Source organism: Myotis myotis, unplaced genomic scaffold (assembly GCF_014108235.1).
Source record: "Myotis myotis isolate mMyoMyo1 unplaced genomic scaffold, mMyoMyo1.p scaffold_m19_p_2, whole genome shotgun sequence".
NCBI lineage: Eukaryota > Metazoa > Chordata > Mammalia > Chiroptera > Vespertilionidae > Myotis > Myotis myotis.
The window spans coordinates 172,376,930-172,402,910 of NW_023416324.1; the positions used below are offsets into that span (position 1 = coordinate 172,376,930).

Genomic DNA, 25,981 nt, shown 5'->3' on the forward strand with positions numbered 1-25,981 from the left:
GCAAGGATGGGATACTTATAGGACTCTGTAAGGCCAATTTGAGTTGTTTTGTAATCACAATCTGAACCTTGGACCAGAATTTAAAACACAGTGTCCCATTTTATCTCCTTGAACTCTAAATGTGGATTTCCATGAGTCGACCCTTTGGATGGGATTTGCCAATGTCTTAATCTTAGACAGCTGAGCAAACTCATGTTCATGCGTACACGTAAGCAAAATTACGTAACCTAACCGTTTCCCTAGAAATCCTAATAAACACTCAGGTCAAGGCTCCTAAGAGGTCATGATTGGATTCTGGTTTGCCTCCTTGGTTCCAAATGAATCAGAATATACAAACTGTCCTATTCTCCCATTTCTCCTAGCACCTTCCCTCCAGCTGATGTCCTTGGCCACACCAATAATTACCCCAGGCTTGGAGCCTGGGGTCACTGTCCTTGATACCAATTGTATTAGTTGAATTCACACTTACTGCCTGGCCTTCCATGTTCACCATTCTTTTTAGATCAGGAAAAAAGGCTCTAACCCCACATCACCTATATGAAAGACCAATGAGATTCCTAAACCCCTTTGAGGATCTGGCTAGAAAGTGGTCTATGTAGATATTTTAAAACAAAGACTTCATTTAAGTAAAAAGAAAATAAAAAAGGGAGAGGAATGGTATATCAATAGTTCCTGCATCATATGCCAAACTTTTTCTTCCTTTTATGGAGCTGTGTGGAAGCAAACTCATAAGGAAACTGAAACCTAATAGTATTGTTAAGAGATAGACAATGATTGACAGATAGGCTGAAATGTAAATTCCTCAAGGTTGGGACTCTTGCTTTTCTCTTTCAGCTTCTGCTTGGGGTTCAGGAAGTTTCTACTGATTGGAACTGTACAAAGCACAAATATCTTTTAAAACCCTATTAAAAAAAAACCCACAGGGAGCTACTGAGAACTCTGGGATCTAATCCTGAAGCTGGGCTCCCCAGCAGAGAACACCAGTGGAGGAGGGTACCCACATAACATCTATCTGTGAAAAGCAGTGGGAGTGGCAGCTGAAAGTTTGGGCACCCTCTTAAAGGGTCAATGCACAAAAATTCCCGGTGGAGCCACCCACCTGGTGCTCTGACAGAGGGAGGGTGAAGCGGACTGGAGCTGTGAGAGCAGAACCCAGGACTGGGGACTCAGGGGATAGAGCTCAGAAGGCAGACAGCCCAAGTTTCCTGGGCTGAGTCATTCCCTCACACAGCAGAGGACATCTTTCCCACATAGACATATGCCTTGCCTGGGTGGAAGACAGTCAACTCACCCTATTGGAAAACACCTTGCCCTGAGGACACTTAAGAGATTAAAAGTAACAATTAGCCTCCAGGTAGAAGCAACTGCCCCGCCCTGTTAAAAAAAAAACTCTTGCCACACCTGAGCACAATTGCCCTGGGGCAATTCACTTCAGAATCTTATTAGTCTGTAGACCAGTGGTTCTCAACCTTGGCTGCACATTAGAATCACCTGGGAATCTTTTATTTATTATGGGGTGGGGCCACAACATTAGTAACCAAAAAACAGAATTTCCGGAGGATGAGGCCCAGAAATCAGGATTTTAAAAAGATTCCCAGGTGATTCTAATGTGCAGCCAGGGTTGAGAACCACTGCTCTAGACAGAGGCAGTCTCTGGAGGCTTTGTGTCTTTGCCTGATCCAATTTGTCAGAAACAACCTTTAACACTGTCCTACACTAGAGATTGAGAGGTGTAGAGGATCTACCTAATACACAGTCACAAACCCAAACAGACAACCAAAATGAGGAAACAAAGAAACAACCCAAAATGAAAGAACTAGCAAATTCTCCAGAAGAAAAGATAAATGAAGCAGAGATAAGAAATTTATCTGAAACAGAGTTCAGAGTAATGATGTTAAAAATGCTCAACAGTATGAAAGAAGATATAGTAACTATGAAAAAAGAACAGTCGGAGATAAATAATGACATAACAAATAAAGAACACGTTGGAAGGAATACACAGCAGATTAAGGGAAGTTGGGGATCGAAATGGTGAATTAAGACACAGTTGGAAATATCACTCAATTAGAGAACCAAAAAGAAAACAAAACAATTAAAAAACAGGAGGAAAGCTTAAGGGAGCTGTGGGACAATGTGAAACGTAGCAATATCAGAATGGCAGGTGTGCCAGAAGAAGCAGAAAGGGAGAAAAGAATAGGGAAGGTGTTTGAAGAAATAATGGTAGAAAACTTCCCTAACCTGGTAAAGGAAACATCACACGAGTTCAGGAGGCACAGAGAACCCAAAACAAGAAGAATCAAAACAGACCCATGACCAGACACATCATAATTAAAATACCAAAAATTAAAGACAAAGATAGAATCTTAAGCAGCAAGAGAAAACTGTTACCTACAAAGGAGTTCCCATAAGGCTGACACCTGATTTCTCATCAGAAACTCTACAGGCCAGAGGGAATGGCATGAAGTATTCAAGGTAGTGGAAAGCAAGGATCTGAGACCAAGATTACTATATCCAGCAAGGCTATCATTCAAAATAGATGGTCAAATAAAGAGCTTCCCAGACAAAAAAAAAGGCTAAAGGAGTTCATCACCACCAAGCCAGCATTATAAGAAATGATAAAGAGATATTCAGCCGTGGGCAAACTACGACCCACGGGCCGGATCCAGCCCATTTGAAATGAATAAAACAAACAACAAAAAAAAGACCATACCCTTTTATGTAATGATGTTTACTTTGAATTTATATTAGTTCACACAAACACTCCATCCATGCTTTTGTTCCGGCCCTCCGGTCCAGTTTAAGAACCCATTGTGGCCCTCGAGTCAAAAAGTTTGCCCACCTCTGGTCTAGAAGCAAGAAGTTAAAATACATAAAGCAGAAATTAGATATGTATGTGTAGAAATAGATTAAAATAATGGTGGTGGAAAAATTTTATATACAGCTATATATTTAAGATAGACCAGACCTACTTTGGGAGGAAAAAACAAGATGGCGGCATAGGTAAACACCGGAGATTGCTGCTTAGCACAACCACTTCAAGAATACAACTAAAAGACGGAACAGACATCATCCAGAACCACAGGAAGACTGGCTGAGTGGAAATTCTACAACTAGAAGGAAAGAGAAAAGCATACAAAAACTCAGAGGAAGCGCAGTGCGGAAGTAAAATACTAAGGTGCAGAAGTGCATGTGGAGTGGGCTGGCAGCTGAGGGCACAGTTGTCATTTTCAATTGGGAGGGAGTCTCAGGCTCTGAGCTCCAGTTCAGGGTGAGTCTCTAGGGACCCAGACTCATACGGGAGAAGCGGGACTGTCTGGCAGCAGTCGGAACTTGAGGACAGCTTTCTCACCGAGGGGCTTACAGTGATTACCGGGACATTGAGAAACAAAGACTCTGAGGACAGGACTGAGAGTAGCCATAACTGCTAGCCCCACCCTGTTGATCCCCTGGGAACCACCCTGCCCAAGCCCTGCAGGGAGGCTTTTGCTGGATAGCCTCAGGCAAAGGCTAGATTAGCACCTCCCTAGATATCCAGGAGCCAGGAAGCCCAGAGGTCAGAGTGGGACATTCCAGTTTGCAGCTCCGTGGAAACATAAAGGACACACTCAGGGGGCAGACTCAGTGAGCACCAAAGCCCCATTGAAGCAAGTCTTGCCCCAGATGGGTGTCTCCAGCACAGAAGTTCTCCCACTGCAGACACAGCTGATTCTCACAGCCAATTGGCCTGGAAGCCAATTCCTCCCAGTGATACCTACAACAATCAAGGCTTAACTACAACAAGACTGTGCACAAAGACCACAAGGGGGTGCACCAAGAGTGTCCTCCTCAGGTAATTGGGGAGGCTGAACCACTGGGCCCTAGAGGACACTTAGCACAGAAAACCACTGTATCAACCCAGGGAAGCATAAAAAATGCAGAGACAAAGAAAAATGACACAAATGACAGAAATGGAGGAAAGCAAACTACTGGATATAGAGTTCAAAACCACACTTTTAAGGTCTTTCAATAATTCTCTAGAAACTGCCGATAAACTTAATGAGATCTACAAGAAATCTAATGAGACCCTCGATGTTGTGATAAAGAACCAACTAGAAATTAAGCATACACTGACTGAAATAAAGAATATTATACAGACTCCCAGCAGCAGACTAGAGGATCACAAGAATGAAGTCAACAATTTGAAATACGAAGAAGCAAAAAACACCCAACTGGAAAAAGAAAAAGAAAAAAGAATCCAAAAATATGAAGATAGTGTAAGGAGCCTCTGGGGCAGCTTCAAGCGCACCAACATCCGACTTATGGGGGTGCCAAAAGAAGAGAGAGAGCAAGATATTGAAAACCTATTTGAAGAAATAATGACAGAAAACTTCCCCTACCTGGTGAAAGAAATAGACTTACAAGTCCAGGAAGCGCAGAGAACCCCAAACAAAAGGAATCCAAAGAGGACCACACCAAGACACATCATAATTAAAATGCCAAGAGCAAAGGACAAAGAGAGACTCTTAAAAGCAGCAGGAGAAAAACATTCAGTTACCTACAAGGGCATACCCATATGACTGTCAGCTGATTTCTCAACAGAAACTTTGCAGGCCAGAAGGGAGTGGAAAGAGATATTCAAAGTGATGAATAGCAAGAACCTACAACCAAGATTACATTACACAGCAAAGCTATCATTCAGAATTGAAGGTCAGATAAAGAGCTTCACAGATAAGAAAAAGCTAAAGGAGTTCATCACCACCAAACCAGTATTATATGAAATGCTGAAAGGTATCCTTTAAGAAGAGGAAGAGGAAGAAAAAGGTAAAGATACAAATTATGAACAACAAATACACATCTATCAACAAGTGAATCTAAAAATCAAGTGAATAATCTGATGAACAGAATAAACTGGTGAATATAATAGAATCAGGGGCATAGAAAGGGAGTGGACTGGCTATTCTTGGGGCGGGGGGGGGGGGGAAGGGGTGTGTGGGTACGGGAAGAGACTGGACAAAAATCTTACACCTATGGATGAGGACAGTGGAGAGGGGGGGTGGAAAGAGGGTGGGGTGGGAACTGGTTGGAGGGGAGCTATGAGGGGAAAAAAGAGGAACAACTGTAATAATCTGAACACTAAAGATTTAATTTTAAAAAAAGAATTTAAATTAAAAAAAAGGTATATGTGTGTGCCTATCTGTATCATATATAAACACAATATACATATACATATACATGTACATAATATTATATGTTGTCTACATCTCTTTATATATTTTTAAGGGGGAAAATTGGGAATGAATGTTATTTGGGCTCTTAATTTATTCTCTGAGCAAAACTATTAAATAAGCTAGAAAACTCCCGAACTTGGGAACACTATCTGATTCTCTCCAGGCTTAGCCACAGGCAACTGTTTCTTCCTTCTACCCCCATTGCTAAGTGACTTTATCAAGTTCTGGGCTCAGAGACTATTTATACAGGTAAGAAAAAGAAAGTCCACCTTCAGGGTGAAGGCTGTGCAGACAATATCTGACCAATATTTAGTGTTGAAATAATTATGGAGTAGAAGGAGCATGAAACTATGTGATGAATCTCAGTCTCTTGGTGTCCTTCAATTTTTATCTCATTTTGATAAAAAGAATAACAATATGTTCTTGCTCAGATAGAGGAGGGCATTCCTAAGTATGACAGGTCTTGCATCAGAGACACCTGGCTAAAAGTCAGAAATCATTACAAAGGGAAAGGTGGAGGACATACGAGGCAAGTATTCATGGATTGATATCTTGGATGGCTCAGAAGACATGCAGCTCAGTGTACAAGTGGAGGGTGTGGTCTCATTTCCACTTCCAGCCAAAATGATGAGACCAAGAAGAGTCAAAAAGACACACTTTATTAGCTATTCTCTATGTTCAAATCCTCTGTCTCTCTGTCTCCCTTCCCCACTACCACTCATCTCCTGCAGGGCACCACATCCTCATGGAATCCTCTATGTGGTTCTCATGGTGGGAGAAGAATAGGGTTGCTCATGGAGGCTTTTCCAGGACACTCAGCAGAGCGTTGTTCTTCTTTGGGGAAAGGTAGGACAAACAGCTTCTTAATCATAGGCCCATGGAAGAGGAAGGAAACATTGAGCGGTTCTCCCTGGGGATTTGTGGTTAGATCCAGGTGCACAGGGAAGGCCTCAGCAGGATCCGTTTCCTGAGATTCTTCATCATCCAGCTCAGGAAGGTACTGGACAGATCCGCTTAGCACATCTTTGGAGGTTGAGTGTGTAGGTTTTTTGTTTCTCTGGTAAACAGAGAATTTTCTCCTTCTAGGGGTGAGAGCCTGAAATAAAAATGCTTTCAATAAGGGAATGTTCTCTAGGGAAATCTCTTCTGTGGCTGGTACCAGGCTAAGCTGTTCTATGCCTTTCTGATGGAATGTTTCAAGGGGAGCCAGCTAGAGGGATGGGCCCCTGGTTAAAGGGTTATAAAGCAAAACAGATAAGGGCCAGCAGGAACCAGGACTGGTAGAGGCTTGATAGAAAGCTTGATCCAGAGCACTTAAATGGCATATTCAAAGTCCTTAGTGGGCTGTCTCCCTGCTCCTAGTGTGACAGCAATAGCACCATTACTAATTATTTATGCTCTGCCAGGCCCAATACAGCACCCTTTATCCAGGTCTTCTCACTAATTTCTCACAAGAAACTGAATGAGGTAAGCATTGCAAGCCCATTCATAGATGAGGCAACCATGACTCAGAGAGGTAAGAATTTTCCCATGGTCACCTAGCTCACAGGTAGCAGAGCAGGACTGGAATCCAGGTGGCCTCTCTCAACCACCCTTTCAACTATATCAGGCTGTCTCATATTAAGTGCTCAATAAATACTTCTGGAATGGGACCAACTATTTCCATGGAAACAACTTCTCCCGTCAGTTCAGGGTAAGGGTCTTTGGAACACTGCATTTAAGCTCTCAGGGCCTGAGCCATCCAAGCTCAGAGGTCCCTATTTATGAAAGTCTTAATTATTCTGCCGGAACTCATTGGGACTAAAACAAAGAGGGACAGGTCTTAAACTAGCTAGCTGCTAGCCTATGGGTGTGACCTCAGGGCAGCCTAAATAAAATGGTGATCAGGAATCTTAGGAAAATAAAATGAGAGGATGAGGTAGGGAGAGTTAAAACATAGATATTCGGCTTTTTTTCTTCACAGAAAGACAAACAATTAGAATGAAAAAATACCTGTGATTGAAAGAAGTCACAATTTATATTGACAAGCTTTACTTCAAATCTTCGATGCAGAGTACCTCTGCAAATACCAACAGGCTAAAAAGAGAGAGAGAGAGAGAGAGAGAGAGAGAGAGAGAGAGAGAGAGAAGATACAAAATTGTTTGAGTTTTACAATTATCAATGATCATAAATGGAAATCAACTTGCTTTCTGCCAGTGTGCACAAACAGCCAAACAACATTTATGTGCTACTACCATGCAATAGGTAGGTTCTGAGCCAATTATCTCTAGACTAGTCACATGGTGCATGGATTCGTGCACACTGAAAGAAAATTAATTACAAGTTGGCTGGCAGGGTGGAACTGAACAAAATGGGCCAAAAACGCCCTGGAGCCAACTTCCTGTGGTTCTTCCCTGGCCAGCTGCAGCTGGGGTGGCACCATGGCTTGAAAGTCTGAGGAATGAGTGGGGTCCCTCCACCAGGTGGAGTCCCTTGGCCTGGCCTGCAGGGATTGGGCCAAAACTGGCTCTCTAACTTCCCCTGAGGGGTTCTAGAGTGCAAGAGAGCACTCTACAAAGTTGCTGTTGTACAGGGTGTGGAACGCAAAAGCAAGTGTGCAGTAAACCAGATTTGGGGCTGACAGTTCCCCAGTACCAACATAACCCACAGCCAAAGGTGGAATCACGCAGCCCCACAAGGAATTGGGTTCCCTCCTCTTTGGTTTCAGAGTGCATCACCCAAGAACCGCTGCTGCCAAGTCACTGCAGCTTGGCAGCTCCTGCATACAGTGTCTGCCCCCTGGTGGTCAGTGAGCATCATAACGGCCAGTTGGACAGAGGGAGGAACACTTAGCATATTAGCCTTTTATATATATAGATTATCTCTCCAGATAACCATCTAAACAAGTCTAAATTGCCTCCAATGATGGAAAATTTAAAATTTCTTGAGGAGGAGGAGGAGAAAGAAGGCTGCCATCATGAAGGAGGACTGAAAGATAGTATGTGAGTGAAAGAATGAAAGGAGAGTGTGTGGACGTACGTGGAGAGTATATTTGTGGGTGAGGAACAGCTTTATTCCAAGGGACTGTTGGGGACCGCTGGACCAGGCTCCCCTGAACGACAGCCTCCACTGCTGCTGAAATCTCTCCCAGAGCAACCAGCTGTGCCATGGAGACCACACCATCTTGAAGGGGAGAGTGGCTATTATGAGAAGCCTATACATCCCAGGACTCTACAACCACAACACCCAGGGACCAGCTGCGAACTCAGGAACGCCGGATCTCAAGCAGCACGAATACAGGGACTCGGGTGAGCTCTGCACCTTCTTATGGAAAGGTCAGAATTCGCCTAGGGAAAGGTGAGGTCTGTGATCCAGGTTGGAGAGAGAAATGTGCACAAAGGGATCTAGAGGTTCGGGAGAAGTCTGCTCCCCACAAAATCCGCGGCGTTGGAGCTAGCATGATCCGCGAATGTGGAAGGGGATCTGCAGGGCTGCTGGCAGAAGGGAACTCTAAGAATCAACCCATAGCTGAACTGGGCACAAAAAGTCAGCCTGAAATTTTACCAGTGTTCCAGCTGCTTAGTACCAGGGGAAAAAAGACATGCACAGAGATGTTCACAGAGTTGCGCACAGTGCCAGAGGGTAAAAGTTGAAAGTTCACACACTTACTCTGGCCCTTTTTTTCTCTTTAAATCCTTGCTTTTGATTACTAAGCCAAATACATAGGATCACTGGATTAGGGACACTCTAAGACAGCGGTTCTCAACCTGTGGGTTGCGACCCCTTTGGCTGTCGAATAACCTTTCACAGGAGTCGCCTAAGACCATCCTGCATATCAGATATTTACATTACAATTCATAACAGTAGCAATATTATAGTTATGAAGTAGCAACAAAAATAATTTTATGGTTGGGTCACAACATGAGGAAGTGTATTTAAAGGGCCAGAAGTTTGAGAACCAGTGCTCTCAGAGATTGCAGGGGAAAGTTGTTTTTGTGGAACCTGGGGGTCAGAGAGGGGAGTAACGATCAGAGAACCAAATCTGGGGCAGTCCAATCTTCCAAACCAGTATTAAGTGCCACAGGGAAAACAAAATCTAAATACTGGCTAGAGAGGACTTATAGCCCCAGAGGTCAATCCAGAAACACTGCCAGCCAGGGGTTGAATCACAAATTGACTCTTATGTAAACACAAATAAAGGAGCATAAGAAACAAAGAAATACTGCCTGCTTGAAAATCAGGACTGTGTCTTACAACACAGAGGAGCAGCGGAATGCAGTGAACTTCAATACTGTCCTGACTACCAGACAGGAAACTGGTGCACCAAACAGGACAGTAGTGGAAGTGAATGACCTTCACTACTGCACATTTTTATTTTTTCATCTTTCACTTAGGAAACGAATTTTTTTTCTTTTTCCCTCACTTGATTTTACCTTTATAATTACTATAATTTTATTTTTAATCACTATTATTACTACTACTATTTTATCTTTTTTAAAAAGTGCCATTTTATTTTCTCTTTATTTTATTTTATATTGGCATTAGTGCTATGGATTCTATTTTCATTTTTCCTTTAGCATAATTTTGCTCTATCTCAACTTTACCTTTATCCAACACTCTGTACCTCACTTTCCCCTTTTGTTGTCCTGTTTCTCTTACCCTATTCTTGCTTTAGATTATCGCTATTCCTTCTTTTTACCCCGTTAAAAATTCACCCTACTATATATCTAATTTCTGATCCCCTGCTCTAAGTCCATACATACTTCTCTGTTTTCTTTCTTCACTAGCCAAATTTTTTTCTCTCTTCCCTTTTTTTCGTGGTTGTTATTGTTTTTTTGGTTTTGTTTTGTTCTAGGTTTTTTGTTTTATTTTGTTTTGTTTTGCCTTGCTTTCTCTCTGTCCTATTGTTGTTGTTGGCTTGATTGTTGATTAGATTGGGGGTTTTTGTGCTTGTTTGTGGATATTGTTTCTTTTTTAAGTTTTTTGTTTTTGTTTGTTTTTTGCTCCTGTTTTTCCTCTCCTTTCTTGTTATTAGCTTTTGTTTGTAGTTTGCATTCATCTCTGGGTGTTTGTTGTTTGCATTTTTTGGGATTAGTGGTTGTTCCATTGGTGTTTTCTCCCCACATAAATAGTTTTTTTCCCTCCTTCTTTATTATTCTCTTTTTTTGTCTCTCTTACTTTATTTCCTTTTCTCAATATCATTTTGAACTCCTTTTTTTTCTTCTCCCCTAATTCTCTTTACTCTGGTGTTCACCTTTATTTGGGGTTATTACTATGAAAACATTTGTGTTCAGTGCCTTGTGCATTGTGTATGTTGTGTTGTATTTTGTGCCTTTCAATCAATACTGGAGAAAGAGATCTACATAACCAGATACCCAGAGAAGAGAGATCATGGGTAGACAAAGAAAGAGTTTAACTTCTTTACTTCTTTACTTCTTAACTTCTTTACTTCTTTACTTCTTTAAAAGTAAAGAAGACATCAGCAGAAAAAGAGGTAAACGAAATGGAGGCAAGAAATATGTCAGAGAAAGAATTTAGAGAAATGGTCATAAGGTGGATGAAAAGAATGGAAGACAAATTCAACAATATGTGTAAGAACCAAGAGGAAATGAAGAAGAACCAAGAAGAAATGAAAAATGACATTTCTGCTATAAAGAACTTAATAAAAAGCATCAACTGTAGACTAGAAGAAGCAGAGGATCACATCAGTGAGCTAGAAGACAAGGTAAGAAAAAATACCCAAACAGAGCAGCATCTAGGAAAAAAAAATAACTTAAAAAACAAGAGGAGAGCCCAAGGGACAACATGAAAAAAATAACCTTCGCATAATAGGGGTGCCAGAAGGATAGGAAACTGAGCAGGAGTAGAAAACCTGTTTGAAGAAATAATGACAGAAAACATCCCTAATATAGGGAAGAAAAAACTCACACAAATCCAAGAAGTCCCAAACAAAATGAACCCCAAAAGACTGACACCAAGGCACATTATAATTAAATTGGCAAACACCAATGACAAAATAAGAATCTTAAAAGCGGCCAGAGAGAGACAGAAAGTTACCTACAAAGGATCCCCCATCAGACTAGTGACTGATTTCTCAACAGAAACACATCAAGCCAGAAGAGAATGGAATGAAATATACAAAGTCATGCAAAGGAAGGGTCTGAATCCAAGAATACCATCCCAGCAAGGTTACCAATCAAAATTGAAGGGGAAATCAGGATCTTCCCAGACAAAAAAGGAATAAGGGAGTATATTACCACCAAACCAGCAATGCAAGAAATGCTAAAGGGTCTGCTGTAAAAAGAAGAAATAGGAAGCGAAGAAGGAACACAGGCATAAAGAATAAAAATGGTGAAAAACAAGTACCTATCAATAATAACTTTAAATGTAAATGGATTAAATGCCCCAATCAGAAGACATAGGGTAACTGAGTGGATAAGAAAACATGACCCCTATATCTGCTATCTACAGGAAACCCACCTCAGAAAAAAGGACTCACACAGACTGATGATGAAGGAATGAAAAAAGATTATTCAGGAGAATTAAAATGAAGAAAAAGCTTGGGTTGCAATACTTATATCTGACAAATTAGATCTCAAAGTGAAGGACATAACAAGAGATTAGGAAGGCCACTTCATAACACTAATGGGAACAATCCAACATGAAGAAATAACTCTGGTAAACATATACGCACCCAATACAGGAGCACCCAAATGCATAAAAAAAAACTTCTGGAGGATATCAAGGGAGAGATTGACAGCAATAGAGTCATAGTAGGGGACTTTAATACCCCACTATCACCATTGGACAAATCCTCTAAACCAGTGGTTCTCAACCTTCCTAATGCTGCGACCCTTTAATACAGTTCCTCATGTTGTGGTGACCCCCAATTTCATTGTTACAAATTGAATATAATTAAAGCATAGTGATTAATCACAAAAACAATATGTAATTATATATGTGTTTTCTGATAGTTTTAGGCGACCCTTGTGAAAGGGTCGTTCGACCCCCACAGGGATCACGACCCACATGTTGAGAACCACTGACCTAGATGAAATGGACATATTCTTAGAAAAATAGAAGCTCCCAAAACTCAACCAAGAAGAATCAAAAAACCTGAATAGGCAAATAACTACTGAAGAAATTGAAACAGTGATCAAAAGTGTCCCAGCAAACAAAAGCCCTGGTCCAGACAGCTTTACATGGGAGTTCTGCCAAGCATGCAAAGAAGAACTAAAACCTATCCTCCTCAGACTATTCCAAAAAATTTAAGAGGAAGGCACATTTCCAAGCTCTTTCTATGAAGCCAGCGTTACCCTAATCTCAAAACCAGATAAAGACACCACAAAAAAAGAGAACTACAGGCCAATATCCTTGATGAACATAGATGCTAAAATCCTCAACAAAATTCTAGCAAATCAGATTCAGCAATACATTAGAAAGATCATACACCATGAACAAGTGGGATTTATTCCAGGGATGCAAGGATGGTACAATATCTGCAAATCAATAAATGTAATATATCACATAAACAAACTGAGAGACAAAAATCACATAATTATATTAATTGATGCAGAAAAAGCATTTGACAAAATCCAACACCGTTTCTCTATAAAAACTCTCAGCAAAGTGGGAATAGAGGGTTCATACCTCAACATAATAAAAGCCCTATATGACAAACTTACAGCCAACATCATACTCAATGGGCAAAAACTAAACCCATTTCCCCTAAGAATAGGACCAAGACAAGGATGCCCACTTTCACCACTCCTGTTCAACATAGTACTAGAAGTACCAGCCATAGAGAACAGACAAGAAGAAATAAAAGGCATTCAAATTGGAAAAGAAGAAGTAAAACTGTCCATATTTGCAGATGACATGATACTATACATAAAAAACCCCAAAGACTCCATCAAAAAACTACTAGACCTAATAAATGAATTTGGCAGTATAGCAGGATACAAAATTAACACCCAGAAATCTAAGGCCTTTTTATACACCAATAATGAACTCACAGAAAGAGAAACTAAAAAAGCAATCCCATTTACCATTGCACAAAAAACAATTCAGATACCTAGGAAAAAACTTAACCAAGGACATAAAAGACATGTACTTGGAAAACTACAGGACATTGAAAAAGAGATAGAGGAAGACATAAACAAATGGAAGAACATACCACATTCATGGGTTGGTAGAATCAACATCATTAAAATGTCCATACTACCTAAAGCAGGGGTCCTCAAACTATGGCCCGTGTGCCACATGCAGCCCGCCCAAAACATTTATCCGGCTCGCTGGATGTTTTTGCTGCCGCTGCCTGTCCTGCTTAGCAGCCGACTTGTCCCGGACCCGCAGTGCGCATGTGTGGAATGTCTGAGGGACAGTGAACTGGCCCCCTGTTTAAAAAGTTTGAGGACCTCTGACCTAAAGCAATCTATAGATTTAATGTAATACCTATTAAAATACCAATGGCATATTTCAAAGATCTAGAACAAACTCTCCAAAAATTCATCTGGAATAAAAAAAGACCCCAAATAGCCACAGCTGTCCTGAGAAAGAAGAACAAAGTTGGAAGGATCACAATACCAAACATCAAACTATATTACCAAGCCATGGTTCTCAAAACTGCCTGGTACTGACACAAGAACAGACATATAGATCAATGAAACATAATAGAGGACCTAGAAATTGATCCAAGCCATTATACTCAATATTTGACAAAGGAGGCAAGAACATACAATGGAGTCAAAACAGCCTCTATAATAAATGGTGCAGGGAAATTTGGTCAGATACATGCAAAAAAATGAAACTAGATCACCACTTACACCATACACAAAAACAAACTCAAAATGGCTAAAGGACTTGAATGGAAGACAGGAAACCATAAAAATCCTACAAGACTCCATAGGCAGAAAAACTGCAGATATATGTCATATCAATATCTTTACAGTTACAGATCCTAGAGCAGGAGAGACTAAGGAGAAAATAAACAAATGAGATTACATCAAAATAAAAAGCTCTGCACAGCAAAAGAAACCATCAACAAAACAACAAGAAAGCCACAGCATGGGAGAACATATTTACCAATGTTATCACCGATAACAGTTTAATTTCCAACATTTACAGGGAACTCATACAACTTAACAAAAGGAAGATAAACAATCCAATTAAAAAATGAGCCAAGGACCTAAATAGACACTTTTCAAAAGAGGACATTCAGAAAGCCAAGAGACACATGAAAACATGCTCAAAGTCACTAATCATCTGAGAGATGCAAATCAAAACAAAAATGAGGTATCACCTCACACCTGTCAGAATGGCTATCATCAACAAATCAATAAATGACAAGTGCTGGAGAGGATGCAGAGAAAAAGGAACCCTCCTTCACTGCTGGTGGGAATACAGACTGGTACAGCCATTGTGGAAAACAGTATGGCATTTCCTCAAAAATTTAAAAATGGAACTTCCATTTGACCCAGTCATACCACTTCTAGGAATATATCCAAAAAAAACAGAAACACCAATCAGAAAGGATATATGCACCCCTATGTTCATAGCAGCACAATTTACAATAGCTAAGATTTGGAAAGCCTAAGTGGCCTACAGCAGATGAATGGATTGAAAAAAACAGTGGTACATGTACACAATGGAATACTATGCTGCCATAAAAAAGAAGGAATTCTTACCATTTGCAGCAGCATGAATGGAACTGGATAGCATTACGCTAAGTGAAATAAGCCAAGCAGTGAAAGAAAATACCACATGATTTCACTCATTTATGGATAATAAAGAACATTATAATCTGATGAACAAAAAGATAGATACAGAGGCAGAGAAGCATCAAACAGACTGTCAAATTACAGCAGGAAGGCTAGGGAGTGTTGGCGGGGCAGGGGAGGTAAGAGATCAACCGAAGGACTTGTATGCATGCATATAAGCATAACCAATGGACACAAGACACTGGGAGGGACAGGGGGTGAGGGAGTGGGGGGGGGGGGCCTGGGAAAGGTCAATGTGGGGGACAAAAAAGGAGACATATGTAGTACTATTTGTAATACTTTAAACAATAAATAAAATTTAAAAATAAAATAAAATAAAACTTATTGAGGAACAAACTTTATTAGAAAATTCTTTATACAAAGTGGAAATCTGTGTCTATAGACTGTGTACCTCTTGGCCCTATTTCTACCCTTGGGTCACTTAAATAACTTGTTCTCAACTCTCATATAGAGCAGCCCTTTATGTATGTTTCATCTAAGTTAACTCTTGTGGATGAAAGGGGCCACATACTAATCTGACAAGCTCAGGGAAGGCCTGCATGGTGGTCTTGCAAACTCAAAGATCTAAAGTAAGCACCAAGGATGGTCTGAAATTAAAACTTCAACTAAAGGCAGTTTATATTGGGTAGTCATGTCCTAGGCCAGTGATGGCGAACCTTTTGAGCTCGGCGTGTCAGCATTTTGAAAAACCCTAACTTAACTCTGGTGCCATGTCACATATAGAAATTTTTTGATATTTGCAACCATAGTAAAACAAAGATTTATATTTTTGATATTTATTTTATATATTTAAATGCCATTTAACAAAGAAAAATCAACCAAAAAAATGAGTTTGTGTGTCATAGGTTCGCCATCACTGTCCTAGGCCAATATCTTTCCTGACAAAGGTCAATCTTTACCTTAACTAAGCCTATTGTCTTTTTGCATTTAAGATAACATACCTAAAATGTCAGGGTAACTTGTATCTTCCCCTTTTCCAGATCCCTCAGGGCACAACCAACTGTTTACAATTATCAATGGGATAATTGTAAGGACAGAGACCATAAATTCTTTCATTGTTATTGTTATCATGTTAATTGTTAACTGTAAACTATCCTGTACCCACCTAAGTAAAAAAAAGTATAATTTTTGACATTAACTATCCTGTACCCAACTAAGTAAAAGAAGTATGTATCTATCAATTTACTTTTACCTTTTATTCAATCTTAGGGGTTCCCTCCCCCACAGCTTTGTTTTCTCCCACCTCCCTAATCTATCACCTATGGATTTTATGTAATCCACTTACATCTCCTCCTTTGATTGTAATGTATAAAACAAAGTGAAAAACTGCCATTCTCCTGAGCATTATCCAAATCTCTTGAGGCTCTGCTTCTCAGGAATTGTGGACAGTTTGACTTAAATAAACTCACAAAAATTCTTTACAGGTTTGAATGCTTTCACGTTAACACTCTTCTCAGAAAAAAAACCACTCTCGGCTCCTTCAACTTTTCTTTATTTAAAAAATAAAATAATTGTGTTTTCTTATTACACATGTAATAGTTATTTAGAATATGGATAAACAGAACGAAAATAAAAAGACCTATAATTTCACAGAAAGATATTTTTTCTTTTCTTCTAATCTTTTTTCCTGTGCATATATATCGTTTTTCTTCAAGAAAATAGGATTATGATTTATATATTATTTATAACCCCCTTTTGTCAGTTAATAATATGTTGTGAAAATCCTTTTATGGCATTGAATAGTCTTTTATGATCTTTTTTTTTTAATTAAATCTTTATTGTTCAGATTATTACATTTGTTCCTCTTTTTTCCCCCCATAACTCCCCTCCTCCCAGTTCCCACCCCACCCTCCGCCCTCACTCCCCACCCACTGTCCTCATCCATAGGTGCACGATTTTTGTCCAGTCTCTTCCCGAATCTCTCACACCCCTTTCCCCCACAAGAATAGTCAGTCCATTCCCTTTCTATGTCCCTGATTCTATTATAATCACCAGTTCATTCTCTTCATCAGATTATTTATTCACTTGATTCTTAGATTCACTTGTTGATAGATGCATATTTGCTGTTCATAATTTGTATCTTTACCTTTTTCTTCCTCTTCCTCTTCTTAAAGGATACCTTTCAGCATTTCATATAATCCTGGTTTGGTGGTGATGAACTCCTTTAGCTTTTCCTTATCTGTGAAGCTCTTTATCTGACCTTCAATTCTGAATGATAGCTTTGCTGGATAAAGTAATCTTGGTTGTAGGTTCTTGGCATTCATCACTTTGAATATTTCTTGCCACTCCCTTCTGGCCTGCAAAGTTTCTGTTGAGAAATCCGCTGACAGTCGTATGGGTATTCCCTTGTAGGTAACTGAGTTTCTTTCTCTTGCTGCTTTTAAGATTCTCTCTTTGTCTTTTGCTCTTGGCATTTTAATTATGATGTGTCTTGGTGTGGTCCTCTTTGGATTCCTTTTGTTTGGGGTTCTCTGCGCTTCTTGGACCTGTACATCTATTTCTTTCACCAGGTGGGGGAAGTTTTCTGTCATTATTTCTTCAAATAGGTTTTCAATATCTTGCTCTCTCTCATTTTCTGGCACCCCTATAATTCTGATGTTGGTACGCTTGAAGCTGTCCCAGAGGCTCTTTACACTATCTTCGTATTTTGGGATTCTTTTTTCATTTTGCTTTTCTGGTTGTTGTTTTTTGCTTCCTCTCATTTCAAATCATTGACTTGATTCTTGCGCTCCTCTGGTCTGCTGTTGGGTGTCTGTATAATATTCTTTATTTCAGTCAGTGTATGCTTAATTTCTAGTTGGTTCTTTATCACAACATCGAGGGTCTCATTAGATTTCTTGAGGATCTCACTACATTTATCGGCAGTTTTTAGAAAATTATTGAAAGACCTTAAAAGTGTGGTTTTGAGCTCTATATCTTCCATTTCTGACATCTGCATCCTGTTTCTTTGTCTCCGCATTTTTTATGCTTTCTTGGTGCAACCCATAGTGGTCTTTATGCGCAGTCTTGTTGTAGTTAAGCCTAGATTGTTGTAGGTATCACTGGTGGGGATTTGACCTCCAGGCCAACTGGCTGTGAGAGTCAGCTGTGTCTGCAGTGAGAGAACTTCTGTCCTCTAGGGAGGTGCTAATCTAGCCTTTGCCTGAGGCTATCCGGCAAATGCTTCTGTGCAGGGCTTGGGTGGGGCGGGTCTCACGGGATCAACAGGGTGGGCTGGAGCGAGCAGTTATGGCTGCTCTCAGTCCCGTCCCCAGGGGCTCTGCCTCTCTGAGTCCCAGCAACCGCTGCAAACCTTGGAGAGAAAGCGGCCTTCGAGTTCCGACTGAAGCCAGACAGTCCGGCTTCTCCCGTTTGAGTCTGGGTCCCTAAAGACTCGCCCGGATCTGGAGCTCAGAGTCTGCGACTCCCTCCCGATTGAAAATGCCAACCGCACCCTCAGCCACCAGCCCGCTCTGCATGCACCTTAGTATTTGACTTCAGCACTGCACCTCCTCTGAGTCTCGGTATGCTATTTATGCTCTTTCCTCCTAGTTGTAGAACTTCCACTAAGCCAGCCTTCCTGTGGTTCTGGGTGATGTCCGTTCTATCTTTTAGTTGTATTTTTGAAGTGGTTGTTTGAGGCAGCAAACTCCGGCATTAACCCATGCAGCCATCTTGGTTCGATCCTATGATCTTTTTAAAAATATGTTTTTATTGATTTTAGAGAGAGAGGAAGGGAGAGGAAGAGATAGATACATAGATGAGAGAGAAATTTCATCATCATTTGTCTACCTCCTACACACCCCCTGCTGGGGTTTGAGCCTGCAATTGGGCATGTGCCCAGATCAGAAATCAAACCCACCATCTTCTGGTTCATGGATTGATGCTCATCCACTGAGCCACACCAACCAGGCTTCTAAGATCTTTATAATGATTACCTAGTATTCCTCTGTTATTTAACAAGCTCTCTTTTGTTAGACACTAAATTGTATCTCATTTATTTTGTTTAAACATTGAAGCTATATCTTTTCATATATACCTAATTAACTTCTTAGGGTAAATTACTGGAAGAGAAATTTTAGAGTCACAGAGGATAGACATTTTCAAGTGTAAATAGAATAATATAATAAAATGTTGCCTCAATTTCTAAAGAATTTTAAGAATACAGTATTCACATTGAATTTACTAAAATGTGTCTAAAGTGAGTGCCTGAATATTACTCTATCACCCATCTTCCAGACTATATGAAGAGAAGATTAGAAATTCTTCAGAGCGGGGAAAATCCATTAATGTGGAAAGTTCTTAGGGAATGGTGCTTCAGCCCTTCCCTTCTCCTCTTCATCACCAAGTCACATAGGGAAAGGGCTCTGAGTGAACCTGCTGGAGAGACTGCAGGTACTGGTACCAAGTAGAGCCGGGCCCCTCCCACTCAGCTTGGGATTTGCTGAGCTATCATATTTCCTAGGCCTACCTGGTGCTGAAATTAAAGAAGACCACAAAAAGGGAGTTTGAAGGCATGCTTGATGTGTGAATCCTAGAGTTTATGGACATATGCGCTATGGAGATAGGGATTTGTTTCTCTCTTAGAGCATTCTAAGAGAGGATCTTGGTAAAGCAGCCTACCATGGTAAGAAGAAAGGGCAGCAAGGGAAGCCTATTTCCACTGTCTGAGATAGTAAAAATCTGTGAAGTTTACATGGGACAAGCAAATGTCATATGTAGTATTCTTTTGAATGTGCCCACCTGAAGGGACTTTCAAATACAGGGCATTTAATAGTAAAATTTTGTGGGGGCTCTAAGAAGGGACAGTTCCAAGGAGCCAGCTGGAGAATAGATCATCCTACTAGGAAAAGACCTCTGGTTGAACTCACAGCTGTACCATCTGAGAGAACCAACACTGGAGCCTGTTTCATAGAAAGCCAGTGTAGACCAAGAGAAAACTACCACTGTAGGTTTAGTTGTGTAAAAAAACTCGGTACTCTCTTCCCTACTCCTCTCTCATTGTTCTTTGAACTTGGAAGATCCAGAATTAAGCAAAAGATTGCAGGAGGAAAAGAAAAAATCAAAGGACAGACTTTGATCCCTTCCTCACATCAGGTCTTAAGCTTCTAGGAATGGGAAAACTTTGTATTAAATGTGAGATTTCTTGTTGATTCAGAATTGACTGAACAGTCAATACCTGAAAGTGAATCTTAATTACCTAAGTGAAATTGTTTCTCTTTTTGAAAATAATCAGATAGTTAGGAGATCTGCCCAAGAAGTCATTGACAAGTGGGAAAGAGAGATTCCACAAGATAGGCTGAAGATGTTTTCCCAATTATTCCTTGACAAAATTGAGAATATTCAATTGACTGGTTGCAAAAGCCTTTTGAGAAACACACATAGGTTGAAAGTAAAAAGATGGAAAAAACTTACACTGTAAACAGTAACCAAAAGAGAACTGGAATGATTATACAATTATTAGGCAAAATTGACTTTAAGACAAAAATTGTTACTAGAGAGAAGGAAAAACATTTTATAATGATAAAAAGTCAATTTATTAGAAAAACATGACAACTATACATATATATGACCTGCAACAAAGCCCCAAAGTACATTAGCCAAAACTAACAAATTCAAGGAAGATGTAGAAAATTCAACAACAACAGATTGAAACCTCACTTTCAATAATGGATAGAACAACTATGCAGAATATTAACAACGAAACAGAAATTTTACACCACACTATAAACCAACTAACCCTGACAATTACCAAATGCTTCACCTAACAACAGCAAAATACACATTCTTCTCAAGTGTACATGGAATATTCTCCAGGATATTCCTTATTATAAACCATAAAATAAACTTTAGTAAATTTAAGAACTAAGATCATTCAAAGTACATTCTCCAACCACAATGAAATGTTTTTAGAAACAGAATAACAGAAGAAAATTGAGGAATTTCATATATATATATAGAAATTAAGTAGCATACTTCTAAATAACCAATTTGTCAAAGAAGCTATCACAATGAAAATTGGAAAATACTTTCAGATGGATGGAAACAAAAACACAATGTACACAACTTGTTGAGATGAAGCTAAAAAATTCCTTCAAAAATAATTTATAGATGTAAAAAAGAGCCCTGGCCAGTTGGTTGAGCATCTTTCCAGGTATTCAAAGGTCGCTGGTTCGATTCCCACTCAGAGAACATACCCATGTTATGGGTTTGATCCCCAGTAGGGATGTTTCTCTCTCTCTCTCTTTCTTCTCCCTTTCCCTTCCTCTCTAAAATAAACAAAAATATATGTTTTACAAAAAAGAAAAGAGCTCACAGCCACTTGGCCTGGAGGTCAAACCCTCCCTGGTATTAGCTACAACAATCAAGGTTTAACTATAAGACTGCGAACAAAGACCACTAGGGGGTGCACCAAGGAAGCATAACAAAATGCGGAGACAAAGAAACAGGACAAAATTGTCAATGGAAGATATAGAGTTCAGAACCACACTTTTAAGGTCTCTCAAGAACTGTTTAGAAGCCGCCGATAAACTTAATGAGATCTACAAGAAAACTAATGAGACCCTCGATGTTATATTGGGGAACCAACTAGAAATTAAGCATACACGGACTGAAATAACGAATATTATACAGACTCCCGACAGCAGACCAGAGGAGCGCAAGAATCAAGTCAATGATTTGAAATGCGAGGAAGCAAAAAACACCCAACCGGAAAAGCAAAATGAAAAAAGAATCCAAAAATGCGAGGATAGTGTAAGGAGCCTCTGGGACAGCTTCAAGCGTACCAACATCAGAATTATAGGGGTGCCAGAAGATGAGAGAGAGCAAGATATTGAAAACCTATTTGAAGAAATAATGACAGAAAACTTCCCCCACCTGGTGAAAGAAATGGACTTACAGGTCCAAGAAGCGCGGAGAACCCCAAACAAAAGGAATCCAAAGAGAACCACACCAAGACACATCATAATTAAAATGCCAAGAGCAAAAGACAAAGAGAGAATCTTAAAAGCAGCAAGAGAAAGAAACTCAGTTACCTACAAGGGAATACCCATACGACTGTCAGCGGATTTCTCAACAGAAACTTTGCAGGCCAGAAGGGAGTGGCAAGAAATATTCAAAGTGATGAATACCAAGAACCTACAACCAAGATTACTTTATCCAGCAAAGCTATCATTCAGAATTGAAGGTCAGATAAAGAGCTTCACAGATAAGGAAAAGCTAAAGGAGTTCATCACCACCAAACCAGGATTATATGAAATGCTGAAAGGTATCCTTTAAGAAGAGGAAGAGGAAGAAAAAGGTAAAGATACAAATTATGAACAGCAAATATGCATCTATCAACAAGTGAATCTAAGAATCAAGTGAATAAATAATCTGATGAACAGAATGAACTGGTGATTATAATAGAATCAGGGACATAGAAATGGAATGGAATGATTACTCTTGGGGGGAAAAGGGGTGTGGGAGATGCGGGAAGAGACTGGACAAAAATCGTGCACCTATGGATGAGGACAGTGGGTGGGGAGTGAGGGCGGAGGGTGGGGCGGGAACTGGGAGGAGGGGAGTTATGGGGGGGAAAAAAGAGGAACAAATGTAATAATCTGAACAATAAAGATTTAATTTAAAAAAAAAAAAGAAAAGAAAAGAGAAAAAAGATTACAAATCAATAACCTAAGCTCTACCTTAGAAAACTAGAAAAAGTAGAGTAAAATAAGCCCAATGCAAACACAAAGAAGGCAAAAATAAAGAATAGAGAGGAAATAAACTAGGTGATAAAAATAACACAAAGAAAATAAACAAAACTGAAAGTTGACTCCTTGAAAAGATCAATAAAATTGACAAAGCCCTAGACTGACCCCCCAAAAAAGACTCAAAATACTAAAATTAGAATTAAAGAGGGAACATTATTTCAGATCCTTCAAAAATAAAAAGGGAATACTGTAAACAACTATACTGGCAAATTAGATAACTTAGACAAAATAGACAAATTTTTAGGAAGATACAAGCTACCAAAATCCACTAAAGAAGAAATCAAAAAATCTGAATAGACTTATAACAAGAAATTGAATTATTAGTCCAAAAAAAACTTCCCACAAAGAATAGCCCAGGCCCAGATGGCTTTATTGGTGAATCCTACCAAACAGTTGAAGAAGAATGAATACCAACAAACTCTTCCAAAATAAAATAGGAGAAAATTTTCAACTCATTCTATGAGGCCAATGTTAAACTCATATTTAAAATAGGGCAGAGACAACACAAAAATAAACTGTAGATCAGTATCTCCTATGAATATAGATAAAAATCTTTTTAAAAATACTGACAAATGGAATTCAGCAACATGTAAAAAGTATTGTACACTATGATCAATTGGTATTCATTCCCAAAGTGCAAGACTGTATTAATATAGAAAAATCAATCATTACTATATATAATACTAATAGATTAAAAGGGGGGAAATAAAATGATTGTTTCATTAACACAGAAAAAGCATTTGACAAACTTTAACACTCTCTCTTGATAAAAATATTCAACAAACTAACAATAGAAGAAAACTTTCTCAACTTGATAAACAGTATCTATGAAAAACCTACAGTTAACATCATATTAAATAATGAAATACTGAATCCTTCCCTCGCTAAAAACAGGAATAAGATAAGGATATTTGTTCTCCCCACCTCTATTTAACATTGCACTGGAAGTTCTAGCCAGGAATATTAGTCAAATCAATGAATAAAGGCATGCAGATTGGAAAGGAAGAAGTAAACTATTTCTATTTGCAGATGACATGATCTTGCACATATATAGAAAATCTTAAGGAATCTACTGGAAAACTACTAGAACTAATAAATGAGTTTGGCAAGGTTACAAGATACAGATCAATATATAAAAATCAATTTTATTTCTATAAACTTGCTATGAATAATCCAAAAATAAAATTAAGAAGACAAATATATGATGGTAGCATCAAAGAGAATAAGATAGTTAGGTGTACAAATAAATAAAAGTCTTGTACACAGTAAACTACAACACATTGTTGAAAAAAATTAAGTTCTAAAAAAATGGAAAGACATCCCATATTCATGGATTGGAAGACTTAATATTGTTAAGATGACAATACTTCCCATACCGATCTACAGATTCAATGCAACCAATCCCTCTCAAATAACCAACTCCATTTTCTTTTAATCCTTACCCAAGGACATATTTTTATTGATTTGAGAGAGAGAGAGAGAGAAAAGGAAAGAGAGAGAGAGAGAGAGAGAGAGAGAGAGAGAGAGAGAGAGAGAAGCATTTACATGAGAGAGAAACATTGATCAGTTGCCTCCTGTACACACTCTAACTGGGAATCAAACTCACAATGTACTAGTACGTATGTGCCCTGACAAGGAATCGAACTTGCAACCTTTTGGTATACATGATGATGCTCCAGCCAACTGAGCTACACAAGCCAGGGCTCCAATTGCCTTTTTAAAAATAGAAACTAACAAGCTGATCCTACAATTGTTGTAAGAATTCAAGGAATCTAGAATACCCAAACCAATCTTGAATGAGAGCAAGGAGGACTCACATTTCCCAATGTTAAAACTTACTACAAAGCTATAATATTTAAGATAGAGTGGTAGTGGTGTAAGAATAGATATATAGATCAGTGGGAAAAAATTGAGAGTATAGAAATAAACCCTTATACTTATGGTCAATTGATCTTCTTGAAGTATGCAAGACAATTAAATGGGGGAAGAAATAGTCCTTTCAACAAAGGACACCTGGATATCCACATGCAAAAGAATAAAGTTGAGTCTCCTACCTCTCATCATATACAAAAATTAACTAAAATTGGGTCATTGATAAGAGCTAAAACTATAAAACCATTGGCTAAATCCATAGGAGTACATAAATCTTACTGATCTTGGATTAGGCAATGGTGTTTTAAGTATGACATCAAAACACATTCAACAAAAGAAAAAATAGACAACTACGACTTCATCAAAATTAAAGACTTTGTACTTCAAAAAACATCATCGAGAAAATGAAAAGACAATCCAGACAACGGAAAAAATATTTGAGAACCACATATCTGATGAGGGGATTGTATCCAGAATATGCACAGAACTCTTACACATCAAATATAAAAAATAAATAGGCCAATTTTAAAATGGACAAAGGATTTGAATAGATTTCTCCAAAGAATATATACAATTGTCCAGTAAGCACATTGAAAGTTCCTCAACATCATTAGCCATGAGGAAAATGCAAATAACAACCAAAATAAAATATTACCTCATATCCAGTAAAATGGCTATAATAAAAAGACAGATAATAATAATAAGCATTGGCATGTGTGTAGAGAAATTGAACATTCCTATATTGCTGGTGGGTTTATAAAACTGGAGCAGTCACTTTTCACAATTAGTCAAAAGGTTAAACATAGAGTTCTCATATGACCCAGCAATCCCAGTCCAAGGTATATATCCAAGAGAAATGAAAATATATGTATCCATAAAAACTTGTACACAAATGTTCATAGCAACATTATTCATAATAGCTCAAATGAGGAAACCCAAATATCCATCAACTGATGAATCAATAATATGTGGTATATACCTACAATTAAATATTATTTGATAATTAAAAGAAATGAAGCACTCATACATTCTACAAAATGGATAAACCTTAAAAATGTTATGTTAGCCCTAACCGGTTTGGCTCAGTGGATAGAGTGTCGGACTGCGGACTGAAGGGTCCCAGGTTCGATTCCGGTCAAGGGCATGTACCTTGGTTGTGGGCACATTCCCAGTGGGGGGGGGGGGGGGCGGTGTAGGAGGCAGCTGGTCGATGTTTCTCTCTCATCGATGTTTCTAACTCTCTATTGCTCTCCCTTCCTCCTTGAAAAAAATCAATAAAATATATTTTTTTAAAAAATGTTAAGTGAAAGAAGACAGATTGAAAAGGCCATACAGTATGATTCCTTTATATGAAATGTTCAGATAAAGGTAAAGTCACAGAGATAGCAAATAAATTAGTGGATTCCATGGGCAT

General features: G+C 39.0%; 1 protein-coding gene across 1 annotated transcript in view; it reads right to left on the reverse strand.

The window, feature by feature from the left end:
• Positions 1 to 5,973: 5,973 nt before the first annotated feature.
• The window catches only part of LOC118675751 (fetuin-B-like), a 28,666-nt gene continuing 8,658 nt past the window's right edge, over positions 5,974 to 25,981 (reverse strand). The window contains exons 6-7 of the mRNA XM_036348553.1: positions 7,200 to 7,283; positions 5,974 to 6,417 (exon numbers count right to left, since the gene is read on the reverse strand). Coding sequence (XP_036204446.1) covers positions 5,974 to 6,417; positions 7,200 to 7,283 — 528 coding nt within the window. The remainder of the gene's footprint in view (positions 6,418 to 7,199; positions 7,284 to 25,981) is intronic.